At 40.3% G+C, this 16148-nt stretch overlaps 1 protein-coding gene across 18 annotated transcripts in view; it reads left to right on the top strand.

Annotated features, from left to right (window-relative positions):
* The window catches only part of ZNF618 (zinc finger protein 618), a 163747-nt gene that overhangs the window by 124334 nt on the left and 23265 nt on the right, over window positions 1-16148 (top strand). For 12 of the 18 annotated variants that reach the window (XM_036218248.1, XM_036218247.1, XM_016126265.2 and 9 more), the window contains 2 exons: window positions 6234-6293; window positions 6837-6926. In XM_036218248.1, coding sequence (XP_036074141.1) covers window positions 6234-6293; window positions 6837-6926 — 150 coding nt within the window. The remainder of the gene's footprint in view (window positions 1-6233; window positions 6294-6836; window positions 6927-16148) is intronic. The other 6 variants (XM_036218250.1, XM_036218249.1, XM_016126267.2 and 3 more) reach the window with 1 other exon arrangement.

Raw genomic sequence — 16148 nt, 5'->3', positions numbered from 1 at the left:
GGTCAAGGCAATGACAATAGCACATGCTTGGTGCCCTGGCAGTCTGTTAGCCGTCCTGAGCCTCGGCTCCTCACGTATGGCATGAGGATGACTTTTCCCCGCGGGTTTGTTGGGGGATTAAATGAGATCATGGATGTAAATCGCCTGTTAATTAGCACAGTGCCTGGTACATAGTAGGTGCTCGGAAAATTATTGTTGTTGTTGTCATCTGAAGAGGTTTAGCAGCCAGTGAAGCTGTCCAGGGGAGCCATGTGCAGACACGTCTTGTCCCAGTAAACCCCTGAGGGCAGGAGCCACACACAGGACCTGCCTGTTTTCAGCAGCTTATATTGAGTGTTGTGGGGACACAGCAGTGAGCAACACAGGTGTGGCCCTGCCTTTGGGTAATGCACTTGGTGGGGGCGGGCGCGTAGGTCAGTAAGCAATAGTTAGAGCATAGCCACGGGCACGAGGCTGTCTGAGGGCAGCAGGGTGAGTTCCGCCGCTCGAAGGGTGACATTGCTCATCCTGCATCAGTGTCGCTGGCCGGTGAGCCACTGGCCTCCTTGTACCTCACTTTGGGTGCCAGGGGGTACGTGACCAGCCTTGGAATCCAGGAGGGTTCCACATGGGGACCAAGGTGGGGAATGAGCCCCTGTGTCCCAGCACTTGTTCTGGGGATTAAAAGGCAAATTGGTTCTGAATTCAGGTCTCAGAGAGCCTGGAATGCCAGACAAAGGCTTTAGACTGCATCCTGAGGGCGATGAGCTGGAGAGTTTCCTAAATGGGGAAGATACTTGATCCGATTTGCATTTCGGAAGAACACTTTGGCTGCTGCAAAGTGGTGGGTGAGGGGTGAGGGGCGGGGGGCGTGCTCACAGATGAGATGCATCTGGTCCAGCCCTTCATAAATTTACGTACTTGCTTATTTCTGTCTTTACTTCCCATGCCTGTCTTACTACCCAGTAAGACAAGGCCTGTATTGACTCTGCCTCATCACAGTAACGATTAAGGCAGCTTGCAAAGACAGACACACAAACACTGAACGAATGGATGTGGAAATCTGAGGAAGGGAAATCGGGGGAGCTGCGGCAGTGAAACCAGAGGTGCTCCTCAGATGGAGCTTGGAAGGTGTCACCTGGGTCCCCCGAATGTGTCGTCTTCCTCTTTCCTCGTAGGGGATGATCCTCTGCTGTCTGTTTACTCTTAAAGCACTCAGAAAACTGCAGCCGTGATAATATCTGTAAACTGGTCCGCACAGTGCTTGTTACATGCATAGTAAACATTCAATAAACAGTAGCATTAAAACAATCTTGAAGGTGAACATGACGAAATCCTCAACACAAAAACTATTAGAAGGTAGACCTTGGGGAAAACCAGATGTGAATCAGACATGTTCCATAACAGACATTTGTGGACAGATACAGGACAGGGCAGCAGGATCCAAGGACCCCTACTTAACTCTGTTCCAACAGCCCAGCATAGCAGTGCCCTTCTATCTCCGACATCATAATTACGGAAATAGGCTTTGGAATCAGACAGGCCCTGGTTTGAACGCTGGCATCACCATTTTACTAGCTACTTACTCCCTCTGGGTGTCCTTTGACTCATCTATAAGTTGGGGGCAAGAAGGTCTGTTCTACAGAGTGAATGCATCAAGTGTCTAGCCAGCCCCTGGTTCGTATTCAGGGTGTTACAAATGAGTGTTGTCATTAAGAGATAATTGAGAATGAGAGCTTTAGAGCCATCCCAAACATGAATCCCGGCGCTCCACTTAATCCCTGCGTTACGTCCTGCAAATTCTCTAGTCTACTGTTTCCTTAATTCTGAAATGGGATGATGACAATAAAACTCACCTCAGGATTGTCCTGGAGATTAGATGAGATTATATTTGTAAAGCTATTAGTCCTTGACACTTACACAAAAAGCTTAAATAAGTGGTACCTGTTAATTACCCAGAAAGGTGCAGAACAAGATGAAACTTGTCCCGTATATCAGTAACTAAGCCCCACAGACAAACGATGCTAGGTCCTGGGAGGAATTATTTCATTTGACATCACATTGAGAAAACCAAATGGAGTTTGGCTTCTCGCATGCTCCCAGAGTGACGCTGAGGTTGACAGAATAGTGTGACATTTTCCCGTGTCACCATTCAAGAGCTGCCTCATGAGATAAGAATGCTGCTTCTTGGGGTTCTGTCACTTCTTGTTAGCAGGTCAATGCTACAGAACCCTAAAAATGACGAGGTGTAGAATAAGGGGAGCCAGTAGTGGCATGGTGCACTTGAAAGGACGAATTGCTGCAAGTAGTACTCTGTAGGACCAGTAAGAGGGAAAAAACTTGGCAACAGTGCATGCTGGGAGGTACACCTTCCACATCCACATCAGCTGAGCAAATTAGAGAACTGGGTATTTTCAGAGGAGGGAGCCGAAACCATGACAGAGCAAAAGAATCCTCCTTGAAGGACAGAGTTGGCCTAAGGAGCCCTGTGTGTGTCAGCTTGCTCACCAGCTGCAGATCTGAGAATCACTACGATGGTAATGGTCCACTACGATAATGGGAAGATTGAGGGCAGTTCATTCATGTCTATTGAAACAGATTAAAACTCTGGACGCATTTTTAGGTTACTTGATTTTTATGAGGAAGAATAACTTGTAAAATAAAAATAAATAAAAATAAAACATCAGCACTATGAAATTCCACATAACATGATAAGAGTCTTTAGGAGACCCAAAGGAAGAGAATACCTCTGCAAATGATCTACTGCAAAATCTAGAAGAAAATTCTGCTTGACAACCACAATGGATTATAAGAAAATACGACCTATCTTAGTCCCCTCAGGCTGCCTTTAAAAAATACCAGATGGGTGGCTGAAACAACAGAATTCTATTTTCTCTCAGTTCTGGAGGCCGGAAGTCTGAGATCAGGGTGCCAGCACGTTTGAGCTCCAGTGAGATCACTTTTGGGTCAAATACCATCACATTGGAAGGCATCAACATCTGAATTTGGGAGGGGTACAGCTGAGTTCACAGGATGATGACCCCTGTGAAAAAGGGGCCTGGAGTTTTATGGTAAAAAAAAAAGCAACAGGATAAGATGAAAAGGCAAAGAGAGAGGACTGAGATGAGAAAGAGCCGCAGAGAAGCTGAAAATATGACAGAACTAAAACCTCCATTGTAGATAGCAAAGAGCAGCGTTGATCTGCAGAAACAGAATTAACGATGTGAAGGACAACTTTGAACAGATGAAGATAATAGGAAAACATGGTACATGTGGAGCCCTGGGAGCCAGTGTCAGATACTCGGTGGTGGTGTGCCCGTGGAGCTGAAGCAATACTGCAAAGATACAACAGAAGAAAAATTTGCTCAGCTAAAGGAAGACTTACGTGTGCAGATTTAAGGGCTCGTCATAAGTCAGGTGGAGTCAATATACAGAGACTTTTTAAAATTATAAAGAACAAACTTATATAGCCATCTAGAAATGTAAAACAAGTTATTTACAAATTAATCCACGATGGAGATCTCTCAGACTTCTCAGTAATACTAAATGACAAAGGTCGTGAAAGAGTTTTCAAGGGAAAAAGTTGTAATCTAAGAATTTTATGTTGAGACAAATGGTAATTTATATGAAAAGAAAAAATCCAGGGCCCAAAAACATACTATATCGCCTATGTTCTCATCTTTAAGGAATTATTTGAAGTTATATTCCAATGCACTGAGTGGTAGAACACATTTAAGGGCTCAATTATAAAGAATTAATTCACAGTACAAGAGTACTTGTGAATACTAAAGCCAGGTGAACTGATAGTAAGTTTTAAATGTTGCACATCTGATTATAAAATTGTATGCAAAAGGCAAAGATTACTCTGAAATATTAAAATTGAATTTTAAAACACAAGAAGGAAGGAATAGGTGAAGGATACAGTAAAGGCGGTTAAACCGGTCCCGGTGTGGTCCCCAGACCAGCATCGTCCGCATCTATAGTAGCTGCTTAGAAATAGAAATTCGTAGGTCCATGCCACACCTATGTAATCAGAACTTCTGGGGTGGCGCCCAGCATCTGCGTTGTAACAGTCTCTCTAGATGTTAGTTAAACTTCCCTTCTCAATAGTAGTAGTCATTAAAATATTTCCTGCTTGATTATAACAATTAGAGAAATACAGCATTATTTAAAATAATGAAGAATGTTGGAAAATAACTGAATATTGGAGAATAATGGAAAGGCAAGGAAGAGAGTTCATATATGAAGCAATTGAAAACTAAGGAAATAAACCAGAAAGGGTAGAGCATGGGAGTAAAAAAAAAAATCATGAAACAAGTAAAGCCAAGTCAATTATAGTAATAAAAGCAAACGATGTGTCCTCCTTTATTAGAAGACAAAGATTCTCAGGTTAATTTAAAATAATTCAATTAATAATGCGTTATTACAGGTACACCAAGTTAATTCCTTATCTTTTCCTCTTCTCTTTCTCAGGAAACTCTTCGCTGCTTCCTTAACGAAATTGAATTCCCTATTAGAATTTTCATAGCATAGTAAATGTCTCCTTAAGAGCACCCATCATGGTTGCAGTTTTACATTTTTGTGGTTATTTGATCACTCGATTTTTCTGGGTTCTTTTCCAGACTAAGTTCCTCGAAGGCAGGAACCGTGAGTCTTTTTGCTCACTATTTTGTGCTGGCACTTATTTTTAGCACAGTGTCTGTGTAACGAATGAAAGTACAGGAAAACTCAGGGAAATGTCTTTAGGCATATGCAAACAAGTAGGAAGAAGGATCTGACAAAGTAATTACCAAGAATTAATAACAGTAATGCCAGACGAACTGTATAATTAAATGTTAAAGCAGTGGTTCTTCACCTTCCCCGTGCATCAGAATTTTCTAGGGGGCCTATTTAAACTCAGGTTGCTGGATCCCATCCCTAGAATTTTTCTTTTGGGTGTGTCCTGGGCAGGTCCTGAGAATTTGCACTTCTGACAGGTTCCCAGGTTCCCGATGCTGCTGGCCCAGAGGCCACAATTTGAGAAGTTACTGTGTTAGAAAATAGGGTAATGTTAATAAAGGGTACAGTTAACAGTGAAGATTTTGATTTCTTGAGCCCATATGCACCAGGCAACGTTGTATCCAAATATACAAAATAAACTTAAAACGACAGTGAAATGGAAGGGTTTATCACGTTTAGTCTTTGACAGAGCAAAGACAAATAATTATATAGGGATAGAGTTTGAATAATATAATTAATACAGTTGACCTAACAACTTTGAAGACTACAAATAGCAAATAGATCTTTTTCAGTGTTCATGAATTAGTTACAAAAATTATTTAACTACGAAAAAATTTTAAAGCTTCTATATTGAGAGAAAAGCCATAAGCAGAAGAAGCAGCCAATTTGAAGGAAAAAAATACTTACTATAGGACAAAATGATTTAAAAAGGGTAAATATACCTATAGGAACGATGGCTATAAACACAAATGGGAAAGTCACAAAAGAAAAACTACAGTTAATTAAACATGAAAAATAGTCAATTTCCATACAAGTCAAAGAAGTGGAAAATAAACCCAGCAGTGCGATACAGTTCCCCATATCAATCACAATTTAAGAAGGCAGTAATACTTAATGCTGGCTATAGTGTATGGAAACAGTCGTTTTCACATCTCTGTGATCGAGATAAAAATTGGACCAACTTTTTGATAATACCTGGTGCCGTGGTTATCAGAAGCTTTAAAATTGCTTAATTTATCCTGCGAAAATAACATGCAAAGATTATGCACGATAATCTTTATTTTGCAATGATGTGCAAAAAGAATGAGCAAATGCACAAAAATTTCTATAAGGATGTGCATCACAGCATTTATATATATAAATTTTTTTAAACAATCTAAATGTTCCCTGGTATAGGAGACTGGCTCAGCAAATTCTAGAGTCCAGTGGGAACCGTGCAGCCAATAAATGCAGTAGAGATCGAACTTTATTGATTAAGCAAGATGTCCACAAAGTATTGTTGATTGAATGCACCAGGTTACAAAGAAGATATAGATCAGGGCTGCTAATTCAAGGCCCTCAGGAGCCAGACAGATGATGTCAGTGAGAAGCAAGCCCCAGACGAGATGGGAGTGAGGGGTGGGGTCTGGGGCAAGTGGCAAGGTGCACGGTCTACCCAAGGGGTAGCGGCTGCTCTTTGGGGATTACAGATGATTGAAATTTCTCTTTTTTTTTTTTAATTTTGTATTTATCAGTATTTTATAATTTTCCCCCAGTGAACAATATTACATCAGAAATTTTTAAGAAGAAAGAAGTTAGGCAGACCCAAAAGAGAGGTAAAGACAAAGTCTGGTGGGACCTGAGAGGAAGAAGTGACCTCTTCTGTGGGGGGCGGGGCGGGGGTTGCTTGCGGGCAGGGAAGATGTAGACATGAGGGGACCCAAATATGGCCATTGCAGAGGACAGGACTTTCAAAGGGGCTGCTAGAGGTTGGCACTGGAGGTCAGCTCAGGTCACCACACATTTCCTGAGCACCGGGGCTTGGGGGCGGAGCAATGAAGGAGAACAGAGTGTGCCAGGTACTGTTCTAAGCACTTAAAGTATAAATTTAATCCTCGCAGCAATCCTAGAAGGTGGTCCTATTGTTACCCCCATTTTACAGATAGGAAAACTGAGGCACAGAGAGGTTAAGAGATTTGCCCAAGGTCACGCAGCTCAAAATAGCAGAGCTGAGATTTGAACCCAGGTAGTCGATGCAGATGGGCTCCTGATTCTAGTTGATGGTCCCGGAACGAGGAGTTTTAGGGGAGGGGGCACGCTGCTGCTGCTGGATTGGAGCCAGGCGCCTGTTCCCACACTTGCCTCTTCTTCTCGGACAGAAACCGGCAATTACACCTGTGAGTTCTGCGGAAAGCAGTACAAGTACTACACGCCCTACCAGGAGCACGTGGCCTTACATGCCCCCATCAGTGAGTACCTTTTGTTGTTGGGGGAGGGGTGGGCCAGTCCCACTCTGGGGCTTTGCCAAGGGAGTGTGGAAGCAAAGGTGAGCTTGGTTTTGGGCCCTTCTCTAGGTGGTCAGGTGTGACATGGGGCTACCTTACTCCAGTAGCTGGATTAGCTGAGACAGCCCTACCTTTAAGCCAAGAAAGCCTGAGTCCTCCCTTGGTAGACTTGGAGCGTGGCCACTTCTCGTCTAAGTCCTTAAGTGGCTCTGTCCCAACTTCTCTAAGTCCTCCAAATCATGTGGTTCCTAAGTCCCCTTTTGTCCCAAAGCTGGTGCCATGTGATACAGCCTCAGTCTGAACCCATGCTGGGCCTAACACAGGCTAGGGGAAGGCCAACTAGACAGGACAGTTCCCTCTTTGCCCTTGGTAGTGGAAAAGGATAAGAAGCTAGAGGGAATGCTAAGCTGGGACTCAGAGCCCTGGGTGTTAATCCCAGGAGGGTCGTAGACTTAAATGTGACCTCGGACAGACCCTGTCCTGTTTCTGGCCCCCAATGTCTCCTTCTTCCCCTGACCAGAATGGGAAAGGTTCTAAGGGCCCTTTTCACAGGGACATTCTGGCCTTTTGTTCTCTTGATATTTATTTCCCATTTTCCCTTCTGGATGTTGGAGGGGGCTCCATCCTTAGAACTTCAGCTGTGTGAGCTAGGAGGCCCTCCATCCTCAGGCAAAATCCTGATGGGTGGGGCTTACCCAGTGCTGCAGGGCAGGATGCTTTGGAATGGATGCGGGACTTGTCCTTGCTTTTGTTTCTCAGGGCAGAGCTGTGCAGATCCCACTCCACAGTCTCTGGATGGGAAGACTTAGGTCCAGAGACAGGGAAGGGTTACACAAGGTCAGCAGGGGTTTAAGCTGCCTCTTATGGTCTGGGAGGCCCGTGACCCTCTGGATCCCTGAAGATAGCACAGGCAGATGGCCCCTCCAAGGGCATTCGGATGGGCAGGGAGAGGTGTACAGAGCTTAAGGGACGGTACAGGCAGCTTCCCCAGAGAGTCCTCCCTGCTGGACAGAATACCCGTGAGAGCTTCCATCCTGAGGTTGGTAACCGAGCTAGGAGTCTCGTCCTGCTTAGCCTCTGACTGCCGCATGACCTCGTGTCTGTCATTTCCCTTCTCTGGGCTCAGGTTTCCCATCTGTGAAGCTCTTGAGGTTTTCCAACCCAAGGGTCTGGATTCTAGGCATCCCCAGCATGAAGAGATCCTCAGGCAGGCGTCCCTGGTGGCCGAACTAGAGAAACCAACCCGGCCACCCAGGCTGGGGATGTATCGATTATCCAGTTTCTACCAGCATGTCTGCTGGGTCCTGTGAGCTTCCTTTCGGTGGACACTACCCATCCATTTGACTCACTAATGATACTGGTGCGAGTCGTCAGGGCTGTGGCTGGCCTTGAGCTCCATGGCCTCGACCCCTCTGGGGATCCTTCTTTCCATGGGCCAGGACTGGCAGCTCTGTGTGGGCACCTGGGCACCTGCCCTGATGCCCAGAGGGAATACTACCCAGAATGCACTTAGGCGTTGGTCGCAAGGCCAGCATGCAACCATCGCTTCGGCCTTTGGCGAATGGCTTCAGTGCTGCTTCTCCTCTTCCCCCTGCTGGCTTTCTGGAACTAGTGGAGTAAAGCCATGGAGTTAATTAGAGGGGGAGCTTGGCTTTGGACCTTGGCAGGTGAGCTCCAGGCCCATCCTCGTAACCATGAAGCTGTCCTGCATCACGTGTCAGATGGGACAGCATGGAGGGGGTGCACTGCTTGCACCCTGATTTCTTCCTTAATGTCCAGGTGCTTCTTTCCTGAAGAGCTGTCTGCTGTTTCTATTTCTCATTTTCTTTTTATCTCTGTTACGGACTCTCTCTGTCTTTTGCATCTGTTGGTTGAATAAATCTCTCTTCTATTACTCACTCAAGTCTGATGACTCTAGGATCATCTGTGTTTAAAATACAGCATGAGAGATTTAGGGAAGATCCTACAGATGACTGATCCACCAAGGTTGACCAATAGCCCCTCCAGTGGCCTTTGGATCACCTTCAGCTCTAGAGGTTTGTGTGTCCATGGGTTCTGCATGGAATTAGGGGCCGGACTTGACAACTTCAGGTGGTACCCAGGTCCAGGCCTTGAAAAAACGCTGAGTCTGGTGAGACTATCCATAGGGACCTAGACCGACTGCAGAAGATATTATGAATGGAGTCATAATATATACTCTTTTGTGTCTGGCTGCTTTCACTCAAAAATATTTTTAAGTTTATACATGTTGTTAAATATATCAGTTGTTCATTCATTTTTACTGCTGAGCAATATTCCATTGTGTGAAAAAAAATACTGGTTTGTTTAGCCCTTTGCTTGTTAATTTGAGTTGTTTCCAGTTTTAGGCTATTATTGAAAGCTGCTATGAAAATGCTTGTACGAGGCCTTTTGTGGACAGACATGATCATTTCTTTTGCCTAATAATAAGGAATAGAATTGTTAAGTCATAAGGGAGAGTATGTTTAACTTTTAAGAACTCACTAACCATTTTCCAAAATGATTAGCATATTACACTCTCATCGGTAACTAATTCTATATTCTTGCCAACATTTGGTGGCAATAAGCTCTTTAATTCTAGTTGTTATGAGGAGTGTGCAGTGGTATTTATGTTGTTAATTTGTATTTTTCTGATGACTAATAATGTTGAGCACTTTCATTTGTTTATTGGCCATTTGTATATTTTACTTTGGAAACTAAGTCTTTTGCCTGTTTTTTGGTTGGGTTGTTTGTCTTTTTATTATTAAGTTACAGGAGTTTTTTATACTAGATCAGCGCCTTTATCAGTGAATATTTTCTCCTAATCTTTGTTATGCCTGTTGATTTTCATACAGTATCTTTTCTTTTGATGAGCAGTTGTTTTTCATTTTGGTGAAGACTGATTTATTATTATTTTCTGTGGTTAGTGCTTTCTGGATCCTAACCAGAATATCCTTAACCTACCTCAAGATGGTGATGATATTCTCCTTTATTATCTTTTAGAAGCTTTGTAATTTTAGCTTTTGCGTGTCGGTCTGTGGTCCATTTCACCTTAATATTTGTAAATGATGATAGGCATGAGTTGAGATTGATTTCATTCCGAACAGATACCCAGTTGTTCCAACATGATTTGTTGAAAGGATTGCCTTTTCCCCATTACATTGCATTGGGACCTTTGTCGAAAATCAATTGAATGTATAAGTGAGTTTATTTCTGTTCCATTGATTTATTTGTCTCTGCTATGCCAACATGGTCTTATTTGCTGGAGTTTTATAGTAGGTCTTAAATCAGGTACTCTCAGTTTTTCAACATCCTTTTTAAAGCATATTTGTCTATTTTAGGAACTTCACTTTTCCTGATAAATGTTAGTATTTTTGTCAGTTTCTACAAAAATATCTAACTGGGATTTTATTTAGGATTACACTGCATCTATAGACCGATTTGGGGAGAACAGACATCATAATACTGAGACTTCCAATCCATGAACATAGTATCTCTCTCCAGGTATTTAAGTCTTTTAATTTCTGTCAGCAGTAGTTTGTACTTTTCAGAGTCGAGGTCTTGCACATATTTCATTAAATTACCTCCGAGTATTTTATATTTTTTGACATTACTGTGATTTTTGTGTGTGTGTGTTTTTAATCATTGTTGGTAGTACATGCAAACACAGTTGACTTTTCACTATTGAATTTGTAACCTACAACTTTGCTAAAATAACTTGTATTAGTTCTAATAATTTTTTTTTTTTTTTAGATTCTTGGGATTTTCCTTGTATATACTGATGTCATCTGCTAATAAAGACAGTTTTATTTCTTTCTTTCCAATATGTATTCTTTCTATTAATTTTTTTCTTTATGTACTGGTTAGGACCCTCCAATACTTAAATAGAAGAAAGAAGTGGTTATCTCTGCCTTGTTCCCTGTCATAGGGTTCAGTTTTTCATCATTAGGTATTGTGATTTTCATCATTAAGTATAATGTTAGCTGCAGTAGGTTTTCATAGATACCCTTTGTCAGTTGAAGAATTTACCTTCTCTTCCTAGTTTACTGAAAAGGTTTACTAGTTTACCATCAAATTGGTGTTACCTGTTGTTCCTACATCTGTTGAGATGATTCTGTGATTTTTTATTCTGATAATGTGGCGAATTACATGGATTGCTTTTTTAAAATAAGTCATTCTGCCTATACTTTATTAAAATGAATTAAGACTATCAGAAAGTCAAACTGTGACATGAACTGAAGAAGGTTACAATCTCGGAATGCCTCTTCTTTATTAGAAGAATGACTTCTTTCTTTGAAGCTTCTTTTTCTTGACTAGGTATCCAAATTAGTTTAAGACCTAGAGTAGTTTGTAAATTTAATTTGCTTTCAAGAACATGTTTTCTGATCATTTCTATCTGAAATTTCCCAGAATTTTACCTGGTTTTAATATTCCCTAAACTGATCTTTCAGGGACCGAGAACTGCAGTCCTAGGATTAGCAGAGTGCCCCATATTCAATCAATGGTTTGTTAATGATGGTCATAATCAAGGAAATATGTCTGGTGAAGTTTTTAAAACACCTTTATTGAGGTGTATTGTCATACAGTAAAGGGCCTGTATTTAAAGTGTTCAGTTTGATCAGTTTTGACCTATGTAGGCAGCCATGAAACCGTCATTGCAATCAAGGTAATGAACATATCCATCACTCCCAGAAGTTTCCTTGCAACCTTTTATAAATCTTTGCTTACCACTTCCTCAGCCTTAGGCAAGCACTGGTCTGCTTCTTATTATTACAGATTAGTTACCATTTTCTAGAATATTACATCCATGAGATCTTATAGCATGTACTCTTTTATTGTGTATATGAGGGGATCTGACTTTTTTCACTTGCCGTAATTGTTCTAAGATTCATTCATGTTTGCGTGTATTAGCACTTCATTCCTTTTAATTGATGGGTAGTAGTGTTCCATTGTCTAGATACAGTAAGTCCTCACTTAACATTGTTAATAGGTTCTGTGACTAAGCAAAATGATGCATAGCAAAACCAATTTTACCATAGGCCAATTGATATAAACAAGAGTTAAGTTCCTCCTGCATCTCATCAACATCATAATGAAACAACATTGAATGAATGACAGTATTCAAGGACATATTGTATAGAAACCACCATTTTCTTTAGTTCCTTATGCATGGACAATTGGGTTGTTCTGATTTGGAGCTAATACAAATAAAGTTGCAGTGAACATTCCAGTACATGTCTTTATATGAACAAATGCTTTTATTTCTCTTGGGTAAATATCTGGGAATGGAATGACTGGATTTAAGTTTTAAGAAACAAATTATTTTTTAAAGCTGTTATGCGATGTTACGTTTCAATCAGCAGTGTACTTATCTTTTCATGTAACGTTCTTATATAATTTGGATATCAGAGTAATGCTGGCCTCATAGAATGTGTTAGAAAGAATATTCTGAGTGGAGTGTCAAGTAGGTGGGATTGACTGGTAATGCAAACTTCAGGTTTATATTGAGAGAGACATGTTAAAAATCCACAACTTTAATTATAGGCGCACTGTTCCTCCCTTCAGTTCTGTTAGGTTTTGATTCATGTATTTTGAAACTTTGTTTTTAGATACACGCACTTAGGATCGTTATGTCTTGATGAATTGACTCTCTTAAATTGTGCAATGCCCTTCTTTATCTCCAGTAATATCTATCGTCCCGAAATCTACTTTATCTGATATTAATGTAGTTATTACAGCTTTCTAAGGATTATTGTTTGCATGGTATATATCTTTTCACCCTTTTCTTTTAATCTATGTATGCCTTTATATTCGAAGTGCATATTTATAGTTGGTTCTCACCCCTTTATCCGGTCTGGCAATCTCTGCTTTTTAAATGAAGTATTTAATCCATTTACATTTAATATAATTTATTAATATGCTTGGATCTAAGTTTTATCATCTTGTTGTATTTCTATTTACCCCATTTCTTCTTATTGTTCATTGTTCTTTTTTTTTTTTTGCCTTCTTTAATATTAATCAAGAATTTTAAAACTTTCCTGTTAGCTTTCTAGCTATACTTCTTTCTTTAGTGGTTACTCTGTGGTTTATAATATACATCTTTAATGTATTGTAGTCTATCCTGAATTTATATCGTAATACATCACACATAATATGAGAACCTTTTAACAGTATACTTCCATTTACTTCCCTTCTGCCCTTTGTGCTGTTCTTATACATATAAGCCCAAATAAATTATAAACCCAACAATTATTTATTTTACTTTAAACATTCAATTATTTGTTAAAGTAATTAACAAATAAGAAAATACTTTATATATTTACTCATGTATTTATCATTTTCTTTACTTTGTATAAATCTGAATTCCCTCAATTATCATTTTCCTTTATCCCCTGAAAAACTTCTGTTAACATTTCTTATATTTTAGGTCTGTTGGTAAAAGATTCTCTTAACTGAAGATGTTTTTATCTCACCTTTTCTTTTGAAGGATATATTTTCTAGATAATGAAATTCTAGATTGAGAAAAATCTTTTTTTCAGCACTTTAAAAAAGGTCATTCTTTGTCTTCTCGCTTATGTTGTTTCTGATCTGAAGTCAGATCATTCTGGTTGTTATTCTATATTTAATGTATCTTCTTTCTCTGGATGATTTTACATATCTCCGTATTACTGGGTTTTAGTAATTTGGTTATGGATGTGTAATGTGTAATTTTCTTTGGGTTTATCCTGTTTGGGATCCACCGAGCTTCTTGGATCAATAGGTTTATATTTTTCACTAAATTTGAAATTTTTCCATTTAATATTTTTATAAATATTTTTTCTAGTTTCTCTTCCATCTCTTGTTTTGACTTTATTTATTTATATGTTAGGTTGTTTGATGGTGTTTACAGATCAGTTAAAGCTCTGTTCAGTGTTTAATCCTTGTTTTCCTTCTGTGCTTCAATTTGGATAGTTTCAAGTACCCAGTCCTCAAGTTCACTGATCTTTTCTTCTACAGTGTCTATTTGTTTTATTAGAGAGATTCTAAAGTGAATTTTTTATTTCAGCTGTTATATTTTTCATGTTTGTAATTACCACTTGGTTCCTTTTTTCATTCTTTCTTCATTATGTTCATATTATCCTTTAAATCTTTGAGCATATTTATAATAATTGCTTTAAGGTCCTTGTCTGCAAATTCCATTATCTCTGTCATTTCTGTATGTTTCTATTGACTGTTTTTCCCCCTCTGGACTATTACTGTTGTTTTGTTTTGTTTTGTTTTTTGCTTCACCTGATGAGTACATTTTTATTTTGTGCTATACATTATGGATGCAATGTTGTTGAGTGTCTGGATTTTGTTATCTTCTTTTGAAGTGTTAAATTTCGTTCTGGCAGATAGTTATTTTACTTACAGATTAGCTTGATACTTCAAAGTCCTGTTTTTAAGTCTCTCTGGATCTTGTTTTTAAGCTGTGTTAGGGCAAGTCTGGAGTACAGTAGTCTCTCCTTATCTACAGTTTTGCTTTCTGTGGTTTTAGTTACCTGTGGTCAACTATGGTTCAAAAATATTAAATGGAAGATTCCAGAAATAATTTATAAGTTTTAAATTGTGCACTGTTTTGAGTAGTTTGATGAAATCTCATACCATCCTGCTCCATTCCTCCTGGAACGTGAATCATCTCTTTGTCCAGCATATCCATGCTATATGACTACCTACCCCTTAGTCATTTAAAAACTGTCTCAGTTATCAGATTGATTGTCGCAGTATCACAGTGCTTGTGTGCAAGTAAACCTTATTTTGCTTAATAATGGCCCTAAAGCCATTTAACTTTTATTACACTATATTGTTATAATTGTTCTTTTTCATAATTAGTTATTGTTACTCTCTTAGCACATCTAATTTATAAATTAAACTTTATCATAGATATGTGTGCAGAGGAAAAAACATAGTGTATCTAGGATTTGGTACTATCCACGGTTTTAGGCATCCACCGAGAGTCTTGGAACGTATCCCCTATGGATAAAGGGGACCACCGTTATCTTTATTCTAGGGTTAGAATAATCCTTCCAAGGCATTGCTTCTCTGGGTCATGCCCAAGGTATTCAGCTGGGTCTCTCTTGGATGGCAGATAGGAGCTCAAATGCCCTTTGTGTAACCTCTGACCCCTTACTCAGTTCACAGCCCCTGTTGGTCACCAGGCTTTGCAGAGGCTTCGCCTGCACATATCAGCTCGTCATTCAGCCAAAGACTTCATGGGTCCCCTATGCACATTTCTGGAGTTCTTTTTTTGCCTGGTTCTTTCATCTTTGTTGTTCTGTCCTGTGAATTCTAGCCACCTCAGAAGCCCTGAACTCTGATCACTGTCTCCTCAGTTGAGTCAGAGTGCTCTGCTTCCCTTGGCCTTCGCCTCTGTGCCATGGTCCAGAAAGTCTCTCCAGACAGAGTGGTCACGGGGCTCACGACAGGTCTTTCATGAATCGCAGTCCTGCACTTCCTCCTGTTCAGGATCTGAAAACTGTTGTTTCAAGAATTTTGTCCAGCTTTCCAGTTGAATTTGGAGGAAGGCTAGTCCTATACAAGTTGCTCCGTCATGGCCAAAACTGTAAGAGCTCCAAGTTCTCCTTCTAAGACTAGAATCCACGAGAAGAGTTTCTCAAATTAGACTTCTCTTGCATCACGGCTCCCATTCATGTCTGCTTCCAGCCTCTGAGCTGAGCACACTGTTCCCATTTGCGTTGAATGCATTTTCACCCCCTCTATCTAGTAAAGGCTTCAAGGAGACCCTCGAGTCTCTCCGCCCACTCAGCTGCAGTTACTTTTTTTGTATCCTTATATTCTCTGAAATGTTTTGCTCCAGTTAAATTTTCAGCTTCACAAAAAGAAGAGACCACTGTGTTCTCTTGTTTTTAAATATCTCTTTATGTGCAAATATATCATGTTTCTTACAAGAGCAATCAGCCTGTCTGTCTAAAACTTCCTTTTCTCGGTGAAAGCCCAGATAGGAATTCTAGCCTGATAACATTCCATGTGAGGAGGTCAACAGATGGTGGTGTAAACTATTAAGTGAAATGAGTTGGGAGCATGGAAAATTCATCCTGACTCAGCCCCAACCTACTCTGTAACCCTGGAGTGGTGCCTGTACCTCCCTGAGCCTCCACATCCCCATCTGCCTTATATTCTTGGGGCCTTCGGGAGGATAATACGTGAAGT

The sequence above is a fragment of the Rousettus aegyptiacus genome, unplaced genomic scaffold (genome assembly GCF_014176215.1).
Source record: "Rousettus aegyptiacus isolate mRouAeg1 unplaced genomic scaffold, mRouAeg1.p scaffold_m13_p_3, whole genome shotgun sequence".
NCBI classification, from domain to species: Eukaryota; Metazoa; Chordata; class Mammalia; order Chiroptera; family Pteropodidae; genus Rousettus; species Rousettus aegyptiacus.
The sequence above is the reverse complement of the archived record's forward strand: the minus strand, read 5'-3'. Positions and strand labels throughout refer to the sequence as shown.